Source organism: Ananas comosus, linkage group 5, assembly GCF_001540865.1.
Source record: "Ananas comosus cultivar F153 linkage group 5, ASM154086v1, whole genome shotgun sequence".
NCBI lineage: Eukaryota > Viridiplantae > Streptophyta > Magnoliopsida > Poales > Bromeliaceae > Ananas > Ananas comosus.
In genome coordinates, this window is record NC_033625.1 from 1,814,364 (window position 1) to 1,835,464 (window position 21,101).

Sequence of the window (21,101 nt, forward strand, 5' to 3'; positions counted from 1 at the left end):
TTCGTTTAAATGGAACCAAAGCTATTCTAAACCGGCTCAAATCCTTCACATATTTTTTTTTTCTTTACTTGAACCGAATTGATTTTTTTTTTCTTTGTTTAAATCAAATTAATTTTTTTGTACTTAAACCGAACCCGATCACAACTTTACATTGAACCAAACTATTCTTCTTCCACTTTCTTTGATTGTTATCCTTCTTTATTGGCCAAATGAATTTCACGCCTGCTTGTGGTTTCTTTTTTCGCTGTATTCTTTTCCTTTGTTATCGTTTTTAATTTTTTATTATCTACGAATTATTGTACTAGTACTATTCCGAGTGCTCACTGCGCCCAGAAGTGCTCCAAAGTCCAAACCAGCAAGTACTGATATAGTTAAAACATAGATAAAATTTTAAGCGAGCATTTTGTACTTTGTTCGTGCTGTTGAAAAAATATATCCAAATTAAACCACCGGTGTGCCGCGAGCGTAACGCGAGAGCAGAAGCTGCACAGTTGTTTTATTTTGTTAATTACGATTACACAACAGCGGATAGAGGTACAAACCGAAAACAACAAAACATCTTAAAAAAAAAAAAAAAAAAGAGGAGGAAGGCGCAGCAGCGTCCATTAACAGAAATAGGTGTCATCGTTAGTGAAACTTAGTATCCATTCCCCACCGGGAAGGCGTAGGGGTAAAAGCCGCCTCCGCTGCTTCCCCCGCCGTCCACCACCCCACCGTAATCACCACCATCGCCGCCGTACAAAAACCCCACCGGTTGATCAACGGCGGAGATCAGCTCATCCTCGCCGCGGCGATCGTAAAAGCCGCCGGCGGCCGCCCCCTCGGAATCCAGCGGCCAGGAACAAAGCCCCGCAACCCCCGGGCGGGCCTCCCGATCCGCCTCCAGCTCACGCAGCCGCCGCGCCCGCTTCTCCCCGCCGCCGCCGCCGCCGCACTCGGGGACGGCGGCGGTAGCAGTGGCAGGGGCTGCAGCAGGAGGAGGAGGAGGAGGAGGGGTGGGCCCGGGGCCGACGATGAGGCGGGGGAGGAGCTGGGGGTCCCCGACGAGCTTGAAGAGGAACTCGAGCATCTGGCGCGGGCGGCGCTCCGTCTCCTGCACCCGGCGCCACATGCGCGCCACCCTCTCCTCGATGGCCTTCTGCTCCTGCTTCAGCCTCACCACCTCCTCCGCCACCGCCGCCTCATCGCCCTCCTCCATCGTCGTCGTCATCATCATCTTCTTCTTCTTCTTCCCGTTCACGCCCCAACCGGTGCTGGTAGTAGTCGACGACGACGACGACGACGACGAACAACAAGCCGACGAAGAAGAATTAGAACCGCCGCCTCCGCCGCCGCCGCCGCTGTTCCGGCGCGCGATCTGCCGCAGCAGGTGCGTCTGCCCCCGTAGGAACGACGCGTGCGCGAACTCCCACCGGTCCGGATCCACCTTCCGAAAGCCCTGACCATCACGATCATCATCATCATCAGCCACCCCCCATGCACACACAAATATATGTATAATTACTACTACTACTACTACTATTGTTGTTATTATTATTATTACATTCATCCGTCCGTCCGTTTGATTTTAACTAGCTAGCTAGAAATTGTAGCATTAATTTGTACGCGCTTAGCATATAAATAATATATATATACTGACGTACATAGGTATTGAGCTGGCGGACGAAGCTGGAGAAGTTGTTGTGCTTGAAGTGCGCCGGCAGCAGCGTCTGCGAGAAGACGAAGGGGTCGACGACGACGAAGCTGTTGTTCTCCTTCCCCCACGCGATCACCGCGTCCGTGCTCGGCTCGTTCACCATCCGGTACGTCTTCACCACGAACGGCGCCGCCGCCAAGGCTCCTCCCCCTCCCCCGCGGTATCCCCTAATCATCATCATATGATCGTTGTTATTCTTATTCTTATTCTTACTACCATCCTCCTCCATCATCATCGTCATCATCGATATCGTCGTGTCCCCTAAATATATTTATATTTATATTTATAGGTAATAAGAATAGTATAGCATACAGAGACTAAAAATTTCGCTAGATTTTCTTGTACTAAATTGGGAAAGGAAAGTGGAGCAGAGTGGATTGAAGAGGAAGGGTCGGGTGATTAGTTTGTTCTAAAGAGGGGAGGGTTTTTGTAGCGGTCGAGCAGTGCGGCGATCGAGGGGGCCAAAGCGAGGGGACAGGTGCCAAACACTTGCGGACGCGTGTCTCCCTCTCCGGACTCTTCCGCTTGCTCCCCAGCCAGCAAAATATTTTTTTTTTTTTCAAAAAAAAAAACACTATTTTATTTTATTTTATATAATATAATATAATATAATATTTCTTCAAAATTCACAATCAAATTTAACTTTTTCTGACTCTCCGCCTCTTCTTTTTTTTTTTTTCCTTTTTTTTTATTTAACGGAGCTCTAGCTCCTACAGTGGTGATTGGCTGTTCGCCGTGTCGAACACGTGGTCCTTCTCTACCAGCTCCAGCTAAACCAGCCGAAATATTAAATAAAGTAGGAAAAAAGAAAACTTATATTAGTATTAAAATTATCAACAACGTACAACATATTCTTTCGGCACTAATAAAAAAAAAATATATACTATCTATATACGCCGACTATAGAAGTGTAAATTTTATGCCTCTTTGAATATTAATTTATAAGAAAATTAATAATATAAGTAGAAATGTGAACTTCGTCGATCAGTATATATACGCATAAATAATAAATATATAATTAAAAATCTTCTATCATAGAGAATATTTTTTCCCTTTAGAAAAAGATAAGCATTATCCATACATTTTTTGCTAAAATTTTTTTAAAAAAAATGTTTGTGGACGTCCAATAGAACGTCGACACGTCGGTGAACAGGAGTCCGTGGTTGCTTGGGACCGGATAGGTGATCGGGTCTGTGCAAATCGTGGGCTCTCCAAATCGAACCGTGGTAGAGCTAGGGTGTGGGTCGGGTTCGGATAGGGTCCACATTGTCACCGTCGTACGGTCAAAACGTGGCTACGCTACATGGCGCGATCCCATTGGCCCACCTACCTCGCCGAGCCAAACAACGCTACGCGACAAAAAAAAAAAGCCGGGGCCCACCGCTCTGTAACGCGACCACGTTGCAGGGAGCCTATGCAGGAACACGTGGACTTTAAAACTCGCACTAGTGGGTGTGAGCTAAGGAGCAATCCTCCCCTGACACCTACAACGTTGGCATAAATTTTAACGTACTAATGTTTGAATGAATTAATTCGCGTTTATTTAATTATCTTATTAATTTTCTTAACATTAAAAAATTAATAATCTTCTAAACATTTTGGATTCTTGAATTATGAGATGTAATATATGCACCCTTACAATAAAATATGCATGTAACATTTTTCAAAAATTGTTAAATAAATAAAGCGAATAAGGTGCTATCTTTTTTTTAAAAAAAAAATTAATTTCTCCTATCCTAATGTAACATATATGTTACGTAAGATTTATCCAAATCAATTTTTTTATACCGTATAAAATAATAAAGAGCCTAACAAAAAATAGTATGATAATTTATAATAAATTAATGCTCTTTAAAAATAATTTATTATATTTATGCGTAATGTAAAAGTAATTTTATGTGAAATAATTGTAACAGAAAAAGACTTTCCCGTACGTGTTTGTCGTGTTTTGGGTTAACGTGGCTGGGCGACATTTACTGATTCAAAAATGCAGTGAGGTCTTTTCGTTAGCGTGTTGTACGCGCGTGCCCCGCACGTGCCATTTCGGCTAAGGATTTGTTTAGCGTTGAGATTAATTTTTCACCCTTGGTGGATAAAATGATATTTGATCAGAAACATGTATTGCTACGCTTCTCCGTTCTATAGACTATATACGCGCCATCTCTACCTAGGCTAGAACTGACATCTATGTGATATATTGAATAAAATGAAAGTTAGAATAAAAATATGTATACGTATTGCTATACTTTTCAGTTCTTTGATAGAATTATCCAAATTATATAGTAAGAACTTACGTACTCTTTGAACGACGAGACACTATATCTTAAATTCTTAATAAAGAATAAATGAGTATTCTTTTTTTTTTTAATCGTACTTTGACTTATGTATGCAGCTTCAATAAGTGACTTTGACAAACATGATCATTTTTTTTTTAGAGATAGGTAGCATATTACTAGTTTCGTTTATTTTATTTAGAAATAAATTTAGTTGAAACTATAAATCAATTAGGATTGAAACTCAGGACCTCGAATACTAAATACTAAATTCTCATGTTAATAAAGAAACAAATATGATCTATTAATAATAGCCCAGAAAACCAAAAGAGAGAGAGAGAGAGAGAGAGAGAGAGAGAGAGAGATGTATGTGTTGTTGCGGTGTCATGTTCCAAGTGTTAATATGAGGAGCTCCGCATGGAAAGTTTTGAATGCATTGGGGGGTCAACATGCAGGAAATAAGAGGAGCACGAACGCAGCGATTTGGTTGGCAGCACGTGCAGCGAAGATCGATGCTTGGCGGTCTGTGAGGAGGGCACCTGGCAGGGCGGTGGGGCCCACGAGATGAGTTGGCAGCTGCTGTACGGTGGGGATTTATTTAATGATGAAGCAGCATCGCTCTTCATCGTCGTGGATCTGGTGATCGAGTTTTAATTGATTTTATTTTATTAATCATCAAGCCTCTTAATGATGATGATGATGATGCACACAAAAAAAAAATATGTATATTTTTTATCTTATAATTAATAATTAATTAATTAAAGTGGGGTGTGGTAGTAGCGTAGTTGGATGGATGGGACGTGGTTTGTTTCTTCCGAAACGGTCGGAGCCGTTTTCTATTTTTATTTCATAATAATAAGGTGGAGGATTAGTTAGCTGATGGCGCTTGCATGATTTTGAGGGTTTTTTTTTTTTTTCTTTAGTTAACGTAATTGTGCGAATTAATAATAACATCACATCACATAAGAAGTAGTATTGCTACGTGTATCGAAGAACATCACTCGAAATTCTACAGATAAGTTATCTGAGCAAACATTTCTGCGTATTTGGTTAGTAAACTACGGTCTAATTTAAACTACTAATATAAAAAGTATTTGTTAACCCATCAACAGTGCTTAGAAACATCTTAGATCATTTTACCATATCATTTTTGAGCCAGACCAGTTTTAAGCACACGTTTGGCTCGCAAACTAGCCAAAAAGCTCAATTACAAGTTATTATAGTAATTAAAAAAAAAAATCTTATGGCAATTTGCCAACTATAGTAGAGCTAAACTAAACACCCAACACCTGAGTAGCACGTGTAAATAATTTGGATATGAGATAAGATTAGCAAGTATATATTACCATCAAAATTAATGACAATCATCACAGAAACGAGCCCACACGGCTTACTGCCTTGACCATATGCGAGGCTAAATGAAATCACAGTTCCCTTCCTTCGTAGCCTGATAAAGATCTAAGTAGAATAAGATAAGAGAGCGGTGTTGAGATAGAATAAGACTGTGGTGGCCCAGAAAGCTTAGATAGTAGGTCGGGATTGGAGACAGCGGGATAGAAATGGATTCGCTAATCTGTCCCAATCTCATGGGTGGGATTTATTTTTTTGAGAGAGAGATAGGTAGCATGCTATCCGTTTCGTTTATTTCATTTAAAAATAAACTTAGCTGAAAATGTGAATCAACTAGAATTCGAACTTGGGTCTCGAATACCAACCACCAAATCCTTAATTTGCCACTTGCTTTAGAAACGATCGGTACAGGTGGGATTTATTAAAATCCCATTCCAGAGGATTATTTGAATCGATTAGATTCCTTTTGCAACCCACATGCTCCCAATCAATAAGCCCTAAAATGTACTTGCTTAGATGTTGGTCCACAGAATTATGCGTTGATGCAAGTCCTGTATGTCGAACAGAAGAGCATATATATATATATATATATATATATATATATATATATATATATATATATATATATATATATATATATATATATGCAACGCTGATACTTTAATTGTCATTAGAATGTGTGTTTTCACCTTTAATTGCAGATGCGTTAATTGTCATTAATTAGAATGTCTGTTCTGACCTTTAATAGCAGATATCGTGTCTACCGACAATCATAAGAAAATAGTATCAGGTACCAGGGAGGAAAACTCAGAAAACCACATGGTGAGATAGTGCACTTCCTTTGCCACCTTATAACTCTTTTAAAGATAACATGCAACCATTTAATGGTTGCTGTTCCAGATTCACACAAGGACCTCTCATTAAACAGCCATTCTTCACAATCTGTGTACATGATATTCACATGAATCGCATCGAATAAGAATTACAATAAACATGAATTCAATAGGATACAAATTGATTTCAAATGGGCAAGGCATTAGGTCGTAGGAGAACTGTATGTGCGCTATTGCACTATAAACCCAATAGATAATACAAGAAGAACGCTAAAGAAACGAAAACAGGTAACAACTTGGGGCAATTATCATCACAGCATGACAAATTGCCCTAGCTGAGAACTACCAATTGAATATAATATGATGAATATCCTACTATATAATGCCGACACTGCCTTCAATGCATAGAATTAAGGTTCTATTAGCTAATGACAAACAAAAAAATTTAGCAACATCGAACGTAAGGAATATTACTTACCTCAGTTACCTAACCTGGCGGGGACCTTCCTGTTGGGCTCAAAGACATACTTGATCAGTGAATCTTTGATAGATAGCAACTCAGGGAACTCATTCTTTAGCTTGGAAGCATCCATCTCATTGTTGCTTCGAGGAGCGACGATTACTCTAGCCTGTTCTTCGAGGGTGAAATTGGCCCACTTGAAGTTGGGATCCATGTAGCTTTTGTACATCTCCAAGATCTCATTGTGACTGATGACGCCGGGATTCGTGAAGTTCCATATGCCCCTACAGTTCCTTTTTGCCATCTCAACTGATATTGGCAGAAGCTCATCCAAGACAGTCATACTGTTCGGAATGTTCACCACTTTGTCATATCGCGCGATCTTTGTAATGAAATTACGAGGATTGCTGAGGTCAGAAGATATGGGCATTCGAACTCGCAGTGTACAGACATTATCAAACTCTTTCAAAAGCTCTTCAACCTGCATCATCCAACAAAAGAACCGTAAGAAACAGTTTACTAAACATGCAACATATCAAAGACGTAACAGACCTACAATTCATGTAATAAGGTGTTTACCATAGCCTTGGTCTTCGAATAGAATGATCCGGTAAAGTTTGGCTTGTCTTCCTCCTTGAAGCCAATACCTGACCCTTGCGGATGAGCATCATCATATTCAAATATACATCCAGTTGCATAATTCATCATTAACAGCCCATGTTCCCTGCAGACATCAGCAAGAGTCAAAGTGCCCACAACATTGGTTCGAATCGTCTCAGGCTTGTGTGATTCGCACCAATCAACATTAGGTCTACCGGTCACACCAGCTGCATTAAATACATGTGTTGGTTTAACATTCTGAATGTCTAATATCAGCTGAGAACGCTCTTCAAGCCGACCCCTGCCATATTCGAAGGGTATGCCTTGCTTCTCACATATCTTCCCAAGAAGCCCACCGATCCATCCTGTCCGACCATAAATCAGGAACTTAATAGACAGCTTTTGAGAACTGTTTTTTGAAGTGGGGACCACCATTTTCATTTGAGTATTTGTGAACTGATAGACCATTCCTTTGGTCTCTTCACAACCCTCAAACTGCCCAGGCATCATAAACATCCTTGGATGAGGCAATAGGGCGCCAGAAACATCGCCCCACCAATTGGGATTACTTGTATACCATTCCTTAGTCTTTCTTAACCCTTCCTCCCAAGTTGTTCTCTCAGACCACCCAATGTTCTTCAGCTTCTGGTCATCCAAAAAGTACCTTTGATCATTAAATGGCCGATTATCAACAAACTTAATAACGTTATCAGGGTCCAGAGAGAAAAGCTTGCAAATATCTTTTGCCACATCTATCACTCTCCTTTCTTTCTTCGTCCCAATGTTGTAAACATGTCCAACCTCTCCTCTGTGAAGAACAACCTCAAATGCCTCAGCAACATCCTCACAATATAAGTAGCTCCTTACATTAGATCCGTCTCCATGAATTGGAAGAGGTAGACCCTTCATAGCCAAGAGAATAAACTTTGGGATAAGCTTCTCAGGGAACTGGTTCGGTCCATATACATTGTTTCCTCGAGTAGTTATGACGGGTAGGTCATATGACCTCCCATATGCCATTACAAGCATCTCTGCTCCGGCTTTTGTAGCAGAATATGGGTTTGTAGGAAGAAGCTGTGATGCCTCGTGATTCCCAACCACAGCATCCTCATCGGTCTCTCCATAGACCTCATCAGTACTAACATGAATGAACCGTCGAATTTGGCCGGTGACCTTGCAGGCCTCAAGGAGGACGTGGGTCCCGTAAATATTATTTTTGGTGAATTCAAATGAGTTGCCAAAGGAGTTGTCGACGTGGGTCTGGGCCGCGAAGTGCATGATGGTATCAATGGACTCTGTGATGAGAAGGAAGTTGACAAGGTCAGCACTCGCGATATCTCCTTTGACGAATTTGAAGTTGGGGGATGAGCGAGAAGGGAGGAGATTCTTGAGATTCGAGCAGTAGTCAAGCTTGTCAAGAACCACGATCTTGTAATCGGGGTAGTTACGGAGAAGGCGGTTGGCGACATGGGAGGCAATAAAGCCAGCCGCCCCTGTTATCAGGATGTTCTTAGGACTATATGTCGTCATTCTCGTTTAAATTTCACAAAATCTGTAATGCAGAAACCATATATTAAATTTTTTCATGATCTAATTTGTAATCCAAAAAAATTCATAAAATTAATACAAACTAGCAAGTCATTTGCAGTGAAAATGACTATTTTTTACAAATTCAATGAAAAGAGATTGGAGTACAAGTGATCTGCAGTAAAACAAGAAATATCTACAGCAAGTCATTTGCAGCAAATAACTAGTTCTTGTTAAAAAATTTGACGAAAATAAATACAGATGACAAGCAATTTGCAGCAAAAATGGTATTATCTAGGTCAGAAGTAAAACATGTAATCTCTAAGGTGAGTCATTTGCAGCACATACAAGTTCGTGATTTGCAGCAAAACATGTAACATCTAGGTTAAACCCTTGCCAAAAAAAAAAGAAATAATTTTTTTAACAAGTTTAATGAAAGGAGATTAGAAAACAATTGATTTGCAGAAAAACTCTAGGTTACGTTTTCTTGACTTATTGGTTATACGAATTTGAGCCAGATCACATCTGACCGGACAGATTCTACGGTCAAAAAAGTAGAATGTACTCAGAATGCAGTTGGAGTTTTTCATATGAGATGTGGACATTCGCAAAACCCACCAGCAGGCAATAGTCTTTTAAACATTCATCAGATCAGCACGAGTGAATAAATAATTGACTAGATCATTTCGTACTCATAATTTAGATCTAATTAGTTAGTAGCTGAGGCAAACATCATTCCTTCCATCTGTAAGGAAACAATAATCCTGACCTGGAAGCAGTGGTGGGTAAAGAACAATATTAAATATTAAATAAAGAATAAAGATTAAACAACAACAATGCACATATCTTAGTTGGATCCCCAAGATCCTATTTTGATAATATGTTTTTAGAATACCCCAGATCAGTTATGAGCTTTGTCAGAAAACAAACACGCTACTTCAAAGCATACTAATCCAAATGCAAATACCAATTTTTCATAAGCTTAAAAGGGAGAAATGTTACAAAATCAAGTGCACAGGTCAAATTAATAAAGAATCAAATTCTGGTTCGACAATGACATATGCATAAACACAAAATCAGAAGCTCCCATAATAACCGAGATAAGGTACCAAAATGCAGAGCAACCCAAATTGGATGAATCCTTTCGAAAATGCAATCAAAATACATCGAAAGTTTCGAAGAACAGTATTTAAAGAAAAAAAAATCCAAAGAAAATGGTAGAGATATCAGACAAAGAACCCAAAAAACACCTAATTTGGCACTAGGAAAAGATGAGTTGTATGGAGACCCCCTCAATTACAGGCCATTTTGTATTGGCCCCCAAACTTTGCTGTTATTGACACCCATAAATTCCTAAATTGATTTGAAGATTCACTGAAATTAATAGTTAATTAGCTACCAACAATTCACAGTTATTAAAATGCACGGTTCCATCAATGATACAAATATTCAGAACAACTAATTTCAACAAAAATATGTTGAATTTAATAAATTTTCTAATTTAATTGACGAGAATAACTTACATTCCACAAAACCAAAACTTGAGAGGTGGCAATCAAAATAAATAATAATAATAATAATAAGTTGAGGTGTCCGTTTCAAAATGTCCTACAACAGAGGGGTTATCCCTGCATCTTAACCAAATTAAAGAGACAAAACTACTCAACAAATCGAGAAATTTTATCCACCGAATCAAAAGCTACATGATTCGACTAAGACTAGGGTACAAAAATCCCAGATCAGATCCCAAATCACAACCAAATTGCAAGCGAATTAAACGCTAAATCGAGATCGGAGAGAGAGCCAGAGGGAGATTCGATTCGATTCTTACGAATTTGGGTCCCCGATCGCGGAGACGAGTGGCGATATCGTCGTCGTTTTTAGGGCAAAGAGGAGAGGGGAGGGAACGAAGTGTGTGTGTGTGTGTCTATATATATATATATATATATAATTTGTGAGCGAAGGAGCGAGCGCTCGGGAGAGGAGAGGAGAGGAGAGGAAGGGGTTGTTAGCAAAAGACGAGAGGGAGAGAGATGGAGAGAGAAAGCGAGGTGGAATTAAATAGTCGAAAAAGACGCAAAACTTCCCTGGACCGACCTCAGCACATCAGAAATTGTTTCCTGTACCGTACACCTCGTGCACCACATTTTATTTGAACATTTTGTACACCCGTTATTTGATCTCTATCAGTAATATATGCTATATTTGGCAGCTTTTGTATTTGAATATTAGTATATCACTTTGATTGTGTGCAGAAGATAGGTTTTGATTACTTGCATATAGTATTAATGTTTATAGGTTTTGATGTATTTATTTTTGTAAATAATCAATATTTAAAAATCAGGTTTTGACGAGGGGCAAAGTGTAGATTTTTAAATGACAGAAAAAAAAGTGAAAAATCAGATTTTAACAGAAAAATTTTCTGTAATTTAGCCTTTTTTTTTGTAGGAATTTTAGATGATAGTTTAAAAGAACCTTCGCTTGTACCTGGTACAGTTATCACATTTAGATCGCCTAATCATTTTTTTTACCTAAAGTGAAAATTTTGAAAATGTTAGAATAACAGGAACAATAGTAATTTGCAAAATGATGGACTCGAGCGGTAGATAATTGAATGGTTCATGATCAACGTGGTGAACCAAGTCCAAGTAGTAACTTCTCCGGGATTCGGTGGCACAATGCATGGTGGAGGTATGTTGACGACTCAGGAGGCCAGAGACTTGTCAACTACCTCGTGCACGCTTTATTGTACCAACAAAAGGAGAACCCTTTATTTATTAAGGCAAGTACGTGCTAGGTCCACAATACATTTCAGATTATAAAAAATAATTTTATTTTATTTTTATTTAGATACATATGTATTTATTTTAGCAAACAAAAGTGCTTTAGAATTAGTAAATTTTAAAATTTGAAAGTAGATAAAATTTAATTTTTTAGGAGAGAAAGATAGTATACTATTTAGTTTATTTATTTTTTAAAAATAAATTTAATTAAAAATATAAAATAATTAAATTTGAAATTTAAGATTTCGGATACTGATCATCAAGTTCGTAATTAGGCAACTGCGTTAGATACGATCGATAATGATTTTATTGATTGCTAAAGTTGTAAATAATAATAGTTTTGTTTTGTGCTTTTTTTTTTTTTGTAAAAGGAAAATCCATTGCTTTTAATATGATGATTTCTTATAAGTTCATTTTACCTCGCATTTTGTTCAGTGAATTGCGTCATTAATTCTTCTCGTTGATTATATCAATTGTCTAATTAAANAGTCTCAAACAATATAATTTCAATTTTATATGTATAATTTAGTCTCAAAATATTTTAAATAGTATAATTTAGTCTAAATAATACAACTTCGTCTCAAACAATACGACTTTTTCTTTTTCTTTCTTCTTTGCTTTTGCTTTTTGATTCTTTCTGTAGCAATCATGGTATAGGATGACCTTCTCAGAGAAAAGAAATATTTTTTTCTTTCTTTTCTACCCTTTGTGTTCTTTTTTACTAACGCGCTTCCTCCCTCGCCCTTTGCGGCAACAGCCTCCTCCCGGCTCAATGTATTTCTCTATATTCTCCTTAAATACTGCAAGACTTTCGCGGCCATTGCTGTTCATGATCATGTTCTCCTCTGTAGCCTCACCTTCGTGATTTATACAATATCTGAACTCGCGCCACTGTCGCCGATGTCAATGGAGGTGTGGGCAAGGTAGGAAAGAGGAGCACGACGCAGATACAAGGATGGTGGATGAGAATGGGGAAGGAAATGAAGCGAGAGAAGAAAGAGAGAAAGGGAAGGCGAGGAGAAGAGAGACGAAGAGGGAAAAAAAAAATATAAGGGTAAACTTCAAATACCGTCCCTGTGGTTTCGCACTTTCTCACTTTAGTACTTATAATTTAAAATGTACCAATTTAGTACCCTGTAATTTTATTTTTCTTTTTTTGTCAGCCCCCTCATTAACTTTTCATTAAATCATATATTAAAACCTTCAGATACCCCACCTATAGTTTATCGAATATTCACTTTAGTACTCTTTAATTTTAGCTTTGTCGCTGATTTAATAAAAAAATTAGTTAAAAGAATAACAAAAAGAGAACAATAAAATCACAGAGTACAAAAGTGAGAAAGTACAAAACCTCAGGGGTGACATTTGAAGTTTTCTCAAAANTTTTTTATAAAATTATAATATTATTAATATTTTATAAATTATAAATTAATAATTTTTAATAATATTATATATATAATTAAAAAAAATTAATTATAAAAATTAAAAATATTAATTACAATTCAAAAGTTTCAAATACATTAAAAATAAGAGTACTAACTTATTTGTATTTTGAATTTTTTTTTGTAAATACATTATTTTTTAGGAATATTTTGTAAAATATAAATATTTTTCGGGACGAATTCGTGGCGGATCATGGCAGGGCGGATTCGGAACGGGTCAAAATTTCTCCCATTTTCTGCCCCGAATCCGTCCGGATCGTAAAGTTTACTCCGTTTCTCGCCCCGAATCCGTTTATTTTCTCCCATTTACTGCCCCCGTCGGGACGGATCGGGGCGGGAGCTCCACCAACCCGGATCCGTTTGCATCCCCATAAACACCTAAGATGTTCTAAATGTACCAGAAATGAGCATTAGACGTTCAAAGCGTCACTCACTCTAGTTTGAAGGGTGGGTTAATAGATAGCGCAACTCGTGATATACGTAGATCACAAGCTCAAAGATTTTGCGAATAGTTTATTCCCGAACCAAACATACGAATCATGGTGATATTGTAGCTAAGTACAGTAGGCCATCCCCCATTCCCCCTAGCCATGTATATACATTGAAAGCAATTGCTGGCACCAAACGTACTAGCCAGCGCAGTTGGCTGAGTAGCTGATATTAGTACTCAATCTAGTAATTAAGTTTGAAATTTAATTATTTTATATTTGTAACTAGATTTATTTTTTTTTTAAAAAAAAACAGTATGCTACCCTTGTCTCTTTCTCTCTAAAAAAAAAAAAAAAATTTGTGACACATAAAGATATCTTGATGGGTTAGAAAAAAGACTTAAGTTGTATTATTTGAGTCTCAAACAATATAATTTCAATTTTATATGTATAATTTAGTCTCAAATAATTTTAAATAGTATAATTTAGTCTAAATAATACAACTTCATCTCAAACAATACAATACGACTTTTTCTTTTTCTTTCTTCTTTGCTTTTTGATTCTTTCTGTAGCAATCACGGTATAGGATGATCTTCTCAGAGAAAAGAAATATTTTTTTCTTTCTTTTCTACCTTTTGTGTTCTTTTTTGTTAACGCGCTTCCTCCCTCGCCCTTTGCCGCAACAGCCTCCTCCCGGCTCAATGTATTTTCTCTCTATGTTCTCCTTAAATACTGCAAGACTTTCACGGCCATTGCTGTCCATGATCATGCTCTCTACTGTAGCTTCACCTTCGTGATCTATACTATATCTTAACTCGCGCCACTGTCGCCGATGTCAATGGAGGTGTGGGCAAGGTAGGAAAGAGGAGCATGACGCAGATACAAGGATGGTGGATGAGAAAGGGGAAGGAAATGAAGCGAGAGAAGAAAGAGAGAAAGGGAAGGCGAGGAGAAGAGAGATGAAGAGGGAAAAAAAAAAAAAGGGTAAACTTCAAATACCATCCCTGTGGTTTCGCACGTTCTCACTTTAGTACTTATGATTTTAAATGTATCAATTTAATACCCTGTAATTTTATTTTTCTTTTTTTGTCAGCCCCTTCGTTAACTTTTCATTAAATCATATATTAAAACCTTCAGATATCCCACCTATAGTTTATCGAATATTCACTTTAGTACCCTTTAATTTTAACTTTGTCATTGATTTAATAAAAAAATTAGTAAAAAGAATAACAAAACGAGAAAAATAAAATTACAGAGTACAAAAGTGAAAAGCTTTAAACCACAGGTACTAAAGTGAGAAAGTACAAAACCTCAGAAGTGATATTTGAAGTTTTCTCAAAAAACAAACAAGAGAAAAAAAAAAAACGAAAAATATTTTATTCAGTTTTCCGAAAATCCAAATATAAACTGCAAAATGATAATTTTTTTAAAAAAATACAAAAAGGAGTGAATTTTTTATGCAAGTTGACCGTATTTAATGGTTATTATTATTTCTACATAAAATAGTTATTACACATATAACTTTCTCTAGATATGAGTTGGCCGGTGCATTTTCAGTGATCCGGTCCACGGATTACGTCGTAAACGAGATCCAATCAATTATTTATCTAGTTAATGGGCCGAGTTTGTCCATCTTTCTTTAGATACGCCTAACATGGACCAATTCTTATGTAGGCCAAACCCAGAAAATAACAGTGGAAATCCAAATTCGGCCCATCATCGGCCCAGTAACAAGAGTAAACAAATCCCCGCATAATTGTTCACTACACGTAGAGTATGTTTCGCTCTCCATTTCGTCTTCGACTCTACTGGGTCAACTCATTCATCGAGCTCCATCAACTCGTAAGAATTTTTCCTTTTCTTCTCTCAAATTCACAAATTATGTAGCGAAAGTCACAAATTTGTTCTATTGTTCCTCAAATTTTTAAATTTATTGCGCCAAATCCCTCAAATTTTTTTACAAATTTCTCAATAATGTGGATTGGTGTGCCCAAATCGAGCAACACCTACTATACCTCACAAAAATGGCGAGGAATTGCCCTCACAACGTGTGCTTTGATCCTCATCGCAACCCTAATCCTATTCAAAGCAAAGCCCACTTCCCCATCTGATCCCGAAGCCCTAAAAGGAACCGCCTTTTTCCCCAGTTCCATCCAGTTCCACCCTTCTTTTGAGTTCATGAATGGCACTGAAGTGATTTGGCAAATCCCCAATTCACCAAAAGCAGCTCTTTTTATAGCCCCTGGTTGCACTATTCGAGCCTCCAATTTCTGGGACAAGTCCACATTTTGCCCTAATTGCGACGGATTGCCAGAAGAAAGGGCTTTTGTTCTCCAAGCCCTCGAAAGAGAATTCGCAGTTTTGACAATTTCTAGTCTTGAGGAATGTTGGTCTTTTGGTAAGGAGTTGGAGAATGTGGAATGGATCATCAAATGGTGGGTTCGAGAGAATAAGCTCGAGGGGCTTCCGATGACGGCTTTAGGGGCTTCTTCTGGCGGCTATTTTGTTTCGGCACTCGCATTCAAAATGAGGTTTGGTAGCATCACAATTATGATTGCAGAAGGGGTGTTTGTAAATATAGCTATTGGAAATGACTATCCGCCGACTCTTTTTGTTCATATGCCGAAAGATCGAATTAGAATGAGTAATATATTACGAAACATGGAAGATTTCAAGGCGAAGGGTGTTGATGTTAAGGAAGTGCGATGTATGGATTTCCCTTTGATACCGAATGTATTATCAGATAGAATTCCGGGTGTGAATCGAAGTTTTGCGGTTAAAATAGTTGAGGTTTTCCACGAGAAGGGTTTTGTGGATGAGAAGGGATACATGAAAATGGACGGGAGGGCGAGTCCCTGGAAGGAAGCTCTGAAGGAAAAGAATCTTTTGTCCGAGAGTGATGAATGGATTAAACACGTGGAAGAAGAGTTAAATCTTGCATATGGTTACCATGAATTTTGCAGCTTAAAGTCTGAGGATATTTTTGAGTGGTTTGATTCCCACATGAAGTGAAAGTGATGAGATCCTTGAGTGCAGAATATCCAGCAAACATATTTGTTTCAATTTTCTGGCGACATGGTGTTGGAAGAAAAATAATCTCTCTAGGGAGTAGCTAGCTTTCATATTTACAAAATTCGACTGTTGGATAACCTTTGAGGAAAATGATGCAGGGCAACGCATGGAGTGTTCGAACACTTTGCCTAAGCGTCCCAAGTTTTTACTATACTTCCATTTGATAATAGCTGCTCTTGCTAATACATCACCACACATTATGCAACTATAGAGTTTCTGATACTCAGGTGAGTCTTTGTATTTGTTGGTTTGTTATCCTATGGTTCTAACCATGAGAAATGTTGTAGCGTTCAATTGATCTTGTTGGTTAGAAAATGCGGGCAACTTGTAGTGTACTTCAATGTTTTACTCAAATAGTATTTAGTTTCCTCTGGAGATATATGTCATAATTCGATCTTGCTACTCAATATACAATAAATGCTTTTTTACGAGACCAGTAACTTGGTGTGTATGCTTTTTTAGTCGTTGGATATTTCTGTGTAACTCAATATACAATAAATACTTTTTTACGAGACTAGTAACTTGGTATTTATGTATTATTGCAAGAGGACCATAAAGTGTGTGGCAGTATACTATGACCAAAGATACATGATTCAAGGGCTCTTTTATTATTATCTTAAATGAACTTATTTGGATGCTTTTGTTCTTGTGGTTGTTTTGATTGAACGGTGCCTTATGTTTGAAACAAAGAAAGTTAGACTTGTATAGAAGATTGAGAATTAGCAGCAAGGAATCTTTTATTTGCCTTGTAGGTTGACAAGTTATGTATAAGCATTTGTCATGTATAGATTCAAACAGAAAGAGACACCAAAGTGTGCCAATGAAAATAAATGATCTTGTTAATATTATTTATCATTGATATGTTAATATTGAACTTTTGATTTTTGCCAACATAAAATATGTCAGTTTGATATGGATCCAGTGATCTGCTGTTGTAGATCATGATTGAAGTAATTAACCTGGATTATTTTCTTCTTGGCTTACAATTTCACATGTTTTAAAATGCTTATTTGTTTTAAGGAGTTTAAGAATTTTTGTGACTTCGTAGCCCAACTGAACCAGAGTAGTTCCGAAAAAGAAATAGTTTCCTTTGATTTGGTAACTTATTTGTCATTTGAAGTTCGCACTTACAGTTAGAATACTTTTACAGCTCAAATGCAATTTGGCATGAATGTTATGCACTGCAACACTTTAAAATTAGAATGATAAAGGGAACTTATCCCTGTACTGGCAGTGTTCTATAAGTCTTTGTAATTGTCTAGAAAAGGCCAATAATGAGTGTGTGGTGAATACAAACTCATGATTTCTAAATATGTATTCATGCCTATGAAAATTTTGAAAAAATCAATATGATTTCGTTATCATATATGTAATTGTCTATAGCCCGCCGCAGAGAGTTCCTCAATGTGTTAAGATATGGCTCTCAATTGCTTGCCTTAGTCATTTGCCTTGTTGTGCTAATATTCATTGAAGTGCATGTTTCATATGATTTGAACAGCTTCTCTGCTCTGAAAAGCAATAGTCACATACGTATTGTGGCAAAATTAAAAACTATAGTGCTTTTTCTACGGCGGGAAGCTGTAATGCAAGTTTGAATTTAGACTTCACTCGGTATTGTAGAAGCTTATTAGGGAGATTCTACTGGAAAAAGCTGGTATACACCAAGTGACAGATGCAAATGGACACTCGAAATTCTCACCATGGAACATGTGTTTGAATCATGCATCTCTGTGCCCTACATGCATCAGATAATTCGGAGCACCTGTTTCGTACAGCGGGACCTATGAAAGAGGGTAAGGTTTTAATGACCCGAAACGCCAATTCAATACCCCGAATTCCGAGGAAAAAAAAAAGAAAATCTTATAAGGCCTCACAAGTCACAAATGGTTGCATTTGTTTTTATTTCTTTGGTGCATTATTTTTGACATGAGCAAGTAGCTTCTTCTTATTCTTATTTCCGTGGACGAAGACTCTACTACAGCTTATAGATCGATGATGTTACAAGGAATTTGATGTTCTAGTATTTTTAATGTTTAATTTTTATTAAATTATTTTTAAAATTTAAAATTTAATAAAAATTAGCTATGACTTGCATGCGGTTCGCATCGGAAATATTGCATGTTGCATGCGGTTCGCACCGGAGTTTCCGACTCGGGCTGGTGCCGCGCGCGAGGCGGAGTACACCAAGTTACCGTTAGCTCCGCAGAATCGTGTCACGTGTCCTCCACCCATTCCATGCAGGCTCTACTACTACTGTTGATGTTTTACGAAACCGTAGAAATTGTTGGCCATTCCCCATTTACCACCCCCGAGGCTCAGCTTTTGAACCTACCACCCTCTCCATTATTTATACCCCCACCCCCTTCACCACAGCTTTATAATTTTTATTTATAACTCTCTCTCTCTCTCTCTCTCTCTCTCTCTCTCTCTTGTTTGCTTGTTTTTGTTTTATTGTGGGGGTGGAGATGAGGACTCATGATTGTAGAAACGCTGCAGCTATTTTGATCCTTGTAGTTGTTGTGGGTATGGTGAGCATCTGTGGAGCATATGAATTCTTTGTTGGTGGGAGAGATGGTTGGGTGCCTGACCCTTCCGAAGCCTACAATCACTGGGCCGAGAGAAACAGGTTTCTAGTCAACGACAGGCTCAGTATGTTCAACTCAATCTCTCTCTCTTTCTCTCCCTCTTCTCCAAACTTTCGAAATATCGTCAGTATCATCATTCAAAATTTATTCTAAATTATAAGTGTTTTTATAAAGTCAAACCATCTTCGCCTAAGTAGCAAAGCAAACCATATCTAAAACTCTCATCTATGTATAATATATGTGTAATACATTATGGTGCATGTTTATATATAGTTTTCAAGTACAACAAGGAAGAGGACTCCGTCCTCGTGGTGTCACACGAAAAATTCAACTCATGCAACACGACCGATCCCTATCTGAGGCTCGACGGCGGGTACTCGGTGTTCGATCTCGGCCGGTCGGGGCCCTTCTTCTTCATCAGCGGCAACAAAACCCGGTGCGACAGCGGCGAGAAGCTGGTCATTGTGGTTCTAGCCACCAGAACCAGCAAGAACAGCCCTCCCCCGCCGCGCTCTCGTCCGTCTCCCGCACCGACTCCACGGTCCGATTCGAACCCGCCTACCCGAAAAGCCACGCCGCCGACTTTGTTCCCATCCAACTCTTCTTCTTCGGCACCATCCTCTTCATCCGTTTTGAGGGTTCCAGAGATTGTTTCCTTTGGAGTGGTTGCTCTTGTCATGGTCGGGGCCTTTCCTTAAAGTTAATTTGATTTGGTGAGTTGGTAATTAATTTGTGGTCGTTTTAGATTAATGTGTTGTCACCTTTTCTTCTTTAGGTTTAGAATAAAGTAATGCAGGGAGGGTTTGTGATCGATTTGGTAATTAGAGTTTTAAATCTCTCTTTAATTAAAGAGGATTGTGTGTTTAACTTAAAGCGAGTATTAAATCATCTTTATGTTATGTCAGTTACTTAATTACTACTGATTTAAGACAGAAAGCGCTTCTTATTATGTTATAAACACACAGTAGTTAAATATAAGAGGAAAATTTTTACCCGCAGTTCCTTTTGCTATTTATGAGAGTTGGGCTTATACAAAATCAAAACCAACATTTAATGCGGAGCAGTTGAGTGTGGCATTTTAAGTAGCCCATTTGGTGAATTTGTGCAAGCATTTCATGTGAATCCTAAACGGAATATTGCTGAGTACTGCAAAATTTTAGTGGGGGAACAAAATAAAAGCTATACATCCCCCATACCTACTTCTTATGAGCTTTTTATAGTATATATATATATATATATATTGAAGGCCTGAAATATATAGTTAATTATAATTTTTGGCATGACCCAGGAATCAATGTGGAAAGAAAAAAAAGAAATATGAGTTATTGGCTTTAACCATAGTTTTGAGTCTAATTAATAGGATACTAAGCCTTTAAATTAATACTTTTCAATTTTAATTAATGCCGCCTCTTTCCATCTCTCTCTGCTTCTATATATAGTCCCCGTCACGTATAGTGTTTCACTCTTCTATGATTGTTGCTTAAATCTTTGAAACCTGTTGTTAAATTATCACTGAAAAGTAAAAAAAATCATCATGAAATGCTACAATCGATCTATACCAGTTATAAGTGGTGTTTCAAATCTTTTTCAGAATAAACAGGGTTTGAACGAGATGTGATTCTTGCGTGATTAATCTCAACGATGCTTTAACTTAAAAATTATATGGTGGCAGAGAAGTGGAACGAAATAAAAGTGCCTTATTGTATTTGTAGGTTGAGACTCGAGATGTGTGCTGTTCCCTTTCATTAATCAAAAACATACTCGTTTAGTATAGATTAAACTTGTCATGTTTGGGTTCGGATTCGGGTAGAATAAAATCTTGAATATCTGGACCCATTAACATCCTTAGTCGAGATGTGCGTTGTTCCCCTCGTGCTAAATATAGTTATAACTCTCTCTCTGTGAAGTTTTATTGTATAAGAAGCTCCTCCTCCTCGTTATATATAGTATGAGGACATTGGGGAGGGATAAACGGGGCACCCCTTATATTAAGGACGTGAGACACCCCGAACCAAGCGGCCACAACACAAAACCCCCACCATACATACATCT

At 37.9% G+C, this 21,101-nt stretch overlaps 4 protein-coding genes across 5 annotated transcripts; 2 read left to right on the forward strand and 2 right to left on the reverse strand.

The window, feature by feature from the left end:
- Positions 442-2,152, reverse strand: LOC109709783 (heat stress transcription factor C-2b-like). Its single transcript, XM_020232104.1, has 2 exons — positions 1,644-2,152; positions 442-1,438 (listed from the first exon to the last, which is right to left on the reverse strand). The coding sequence occupies exons 1-2, from the start codon at positions 1,938-1,940 to the stop codon at positions 638-640; spliced, it is 1,098 nt and encodes a 365-aa protein (XP_020087693.1). The 5' UTR covers positions 1,941-2,152; the 3' UTR covers positions 442-637.
- Positions 6,221-10,761, reverse strand: LOC109710493 (trifunctional UDP-glucose 4,6-dehydratase/UDP-4-keto-6-deoxy-D-glucose 3,5-epimerase/UDP-4-keto-L-rhamnose-reductase RHM1-like). The gene is made up of 3 exons (XM_020233104.1): positions 10,571-10,761; positions 7,192-8,764; positions 6,221-7,093 (listed from the first exon to the last, which is right to left on the reverse strand). Exons 2-3 carry the CDS (start codon positions 8,740-8,742, stop codon positions 6,632-6,634), a joined length of 2,013 nt encoding a protein of 670 aa, XP_020088693.1. The 5' UTR covers positions 8,743-8,764; positions 10,571-10,761; the 3' UTR covers positions 6,221-6,631.
- Positions 15,179-21,034, forward strand: LOC109710108 (early nodulin-like protein 1). 2 transcript variants are annotated; one of them, XM_020232553.1, is made up of 3 exons: positions 15,179-15,234; positions 18,961-19,113; positions 19,323-21,034. In XM_020232553.1, the coding sequence occupies exons 2-3, from the start codon at positions 18,990-18,992 to the stop codon at positions 19,745-19,747; spliced, it is 549 nt and encodes a 182-aa protein (XP_020088142.1). In that variant the 5' UTR covers positions 15,179-15,234; positions 18,961-18,989; the 3' UTR covers positions 19,748-21,034. The 2 variants fall into 2 exon arrangements, with proteins under 2 accessions (XP_020088142.1, XP_020088141.1); XM_020232552.1 differs by lacking the exon at positions 15,179-15,234 and adding an exon at positions 17,216-18,257.
- On the forward strand, positions 15,234-16,900 carry LOC109710107. Its single transcript, XM_020232551.1, has one exon. The coding sequence runs from the start codon at positions 15,367-15,369 to the stop codon at positions 16,402-16,404; it is 1,038 nt and encodes a 345-aa protein (XP_020088140.1). The 5' UTR covers positions 15,234-15,366; the 3' UTR covers positions 16,405-16,900.

Excerpts from the sequence above, each read along its gene's own strand:
- LOC109710107 (XM_020232551.1), top strand. The coding sequence starts at position 15,367 with ATGTGGATTGGTGTGCCCAAATCGAGCAACACCTACTATACCTCACAA.
- LOC109709783 (XM_020232104.1), bottom strand. The coding sequence starts at position 1,940 with ATGATGACGATGATGATGGAGGAGGATGGTAGTAAGAATAAGAATAAG. Across the intron at positions 1,439-1,643 it reads TCCGCCAGCTCAATACCTAT|GGCTTTCGGAAGGTGGATCC; the intron begins GTACGTCAGTAT and ends CGTGATGGTCAG.
- LOC109710108 (XM_020232552.1), top strand. The coding sequence starts at position 18,185 with ATGCATCTCTGTGCCCTACATGCATCAGATAATTCGGAGCACCTGTTT. Across the intron at positions 18,258-18,960 it reads AGCGGGACCTATGAAAGAGG|CTATTTTGATCCTTGTAGTT; the intron begins GTAAGGTTTTAA and ends GAAACGCTGCAG. Across the intron at positions 19,114-19,322 it reads TCTAGTCAACGACAGGCTCA|TTTTCAAGTACAACAAGGAA; the intron begins GTATGTTCAACT and ends GTTTATATATAG.
- LOC109710493 (XM_020233104.1), bottom strand. The coding sequence starts at position 8,742 with ATGACGACATATAGTCCTAAGAACATCCTGATAACAGGGGCGGCTGGC. Across the intron at positions 7,094-7,191 it reads ATTCGAAGACCAAGGCTATG|GTTGAAGAGCTTTTGAAAGA; the intron begins GTAAACACCTTA and ends TGGATGATGCAG.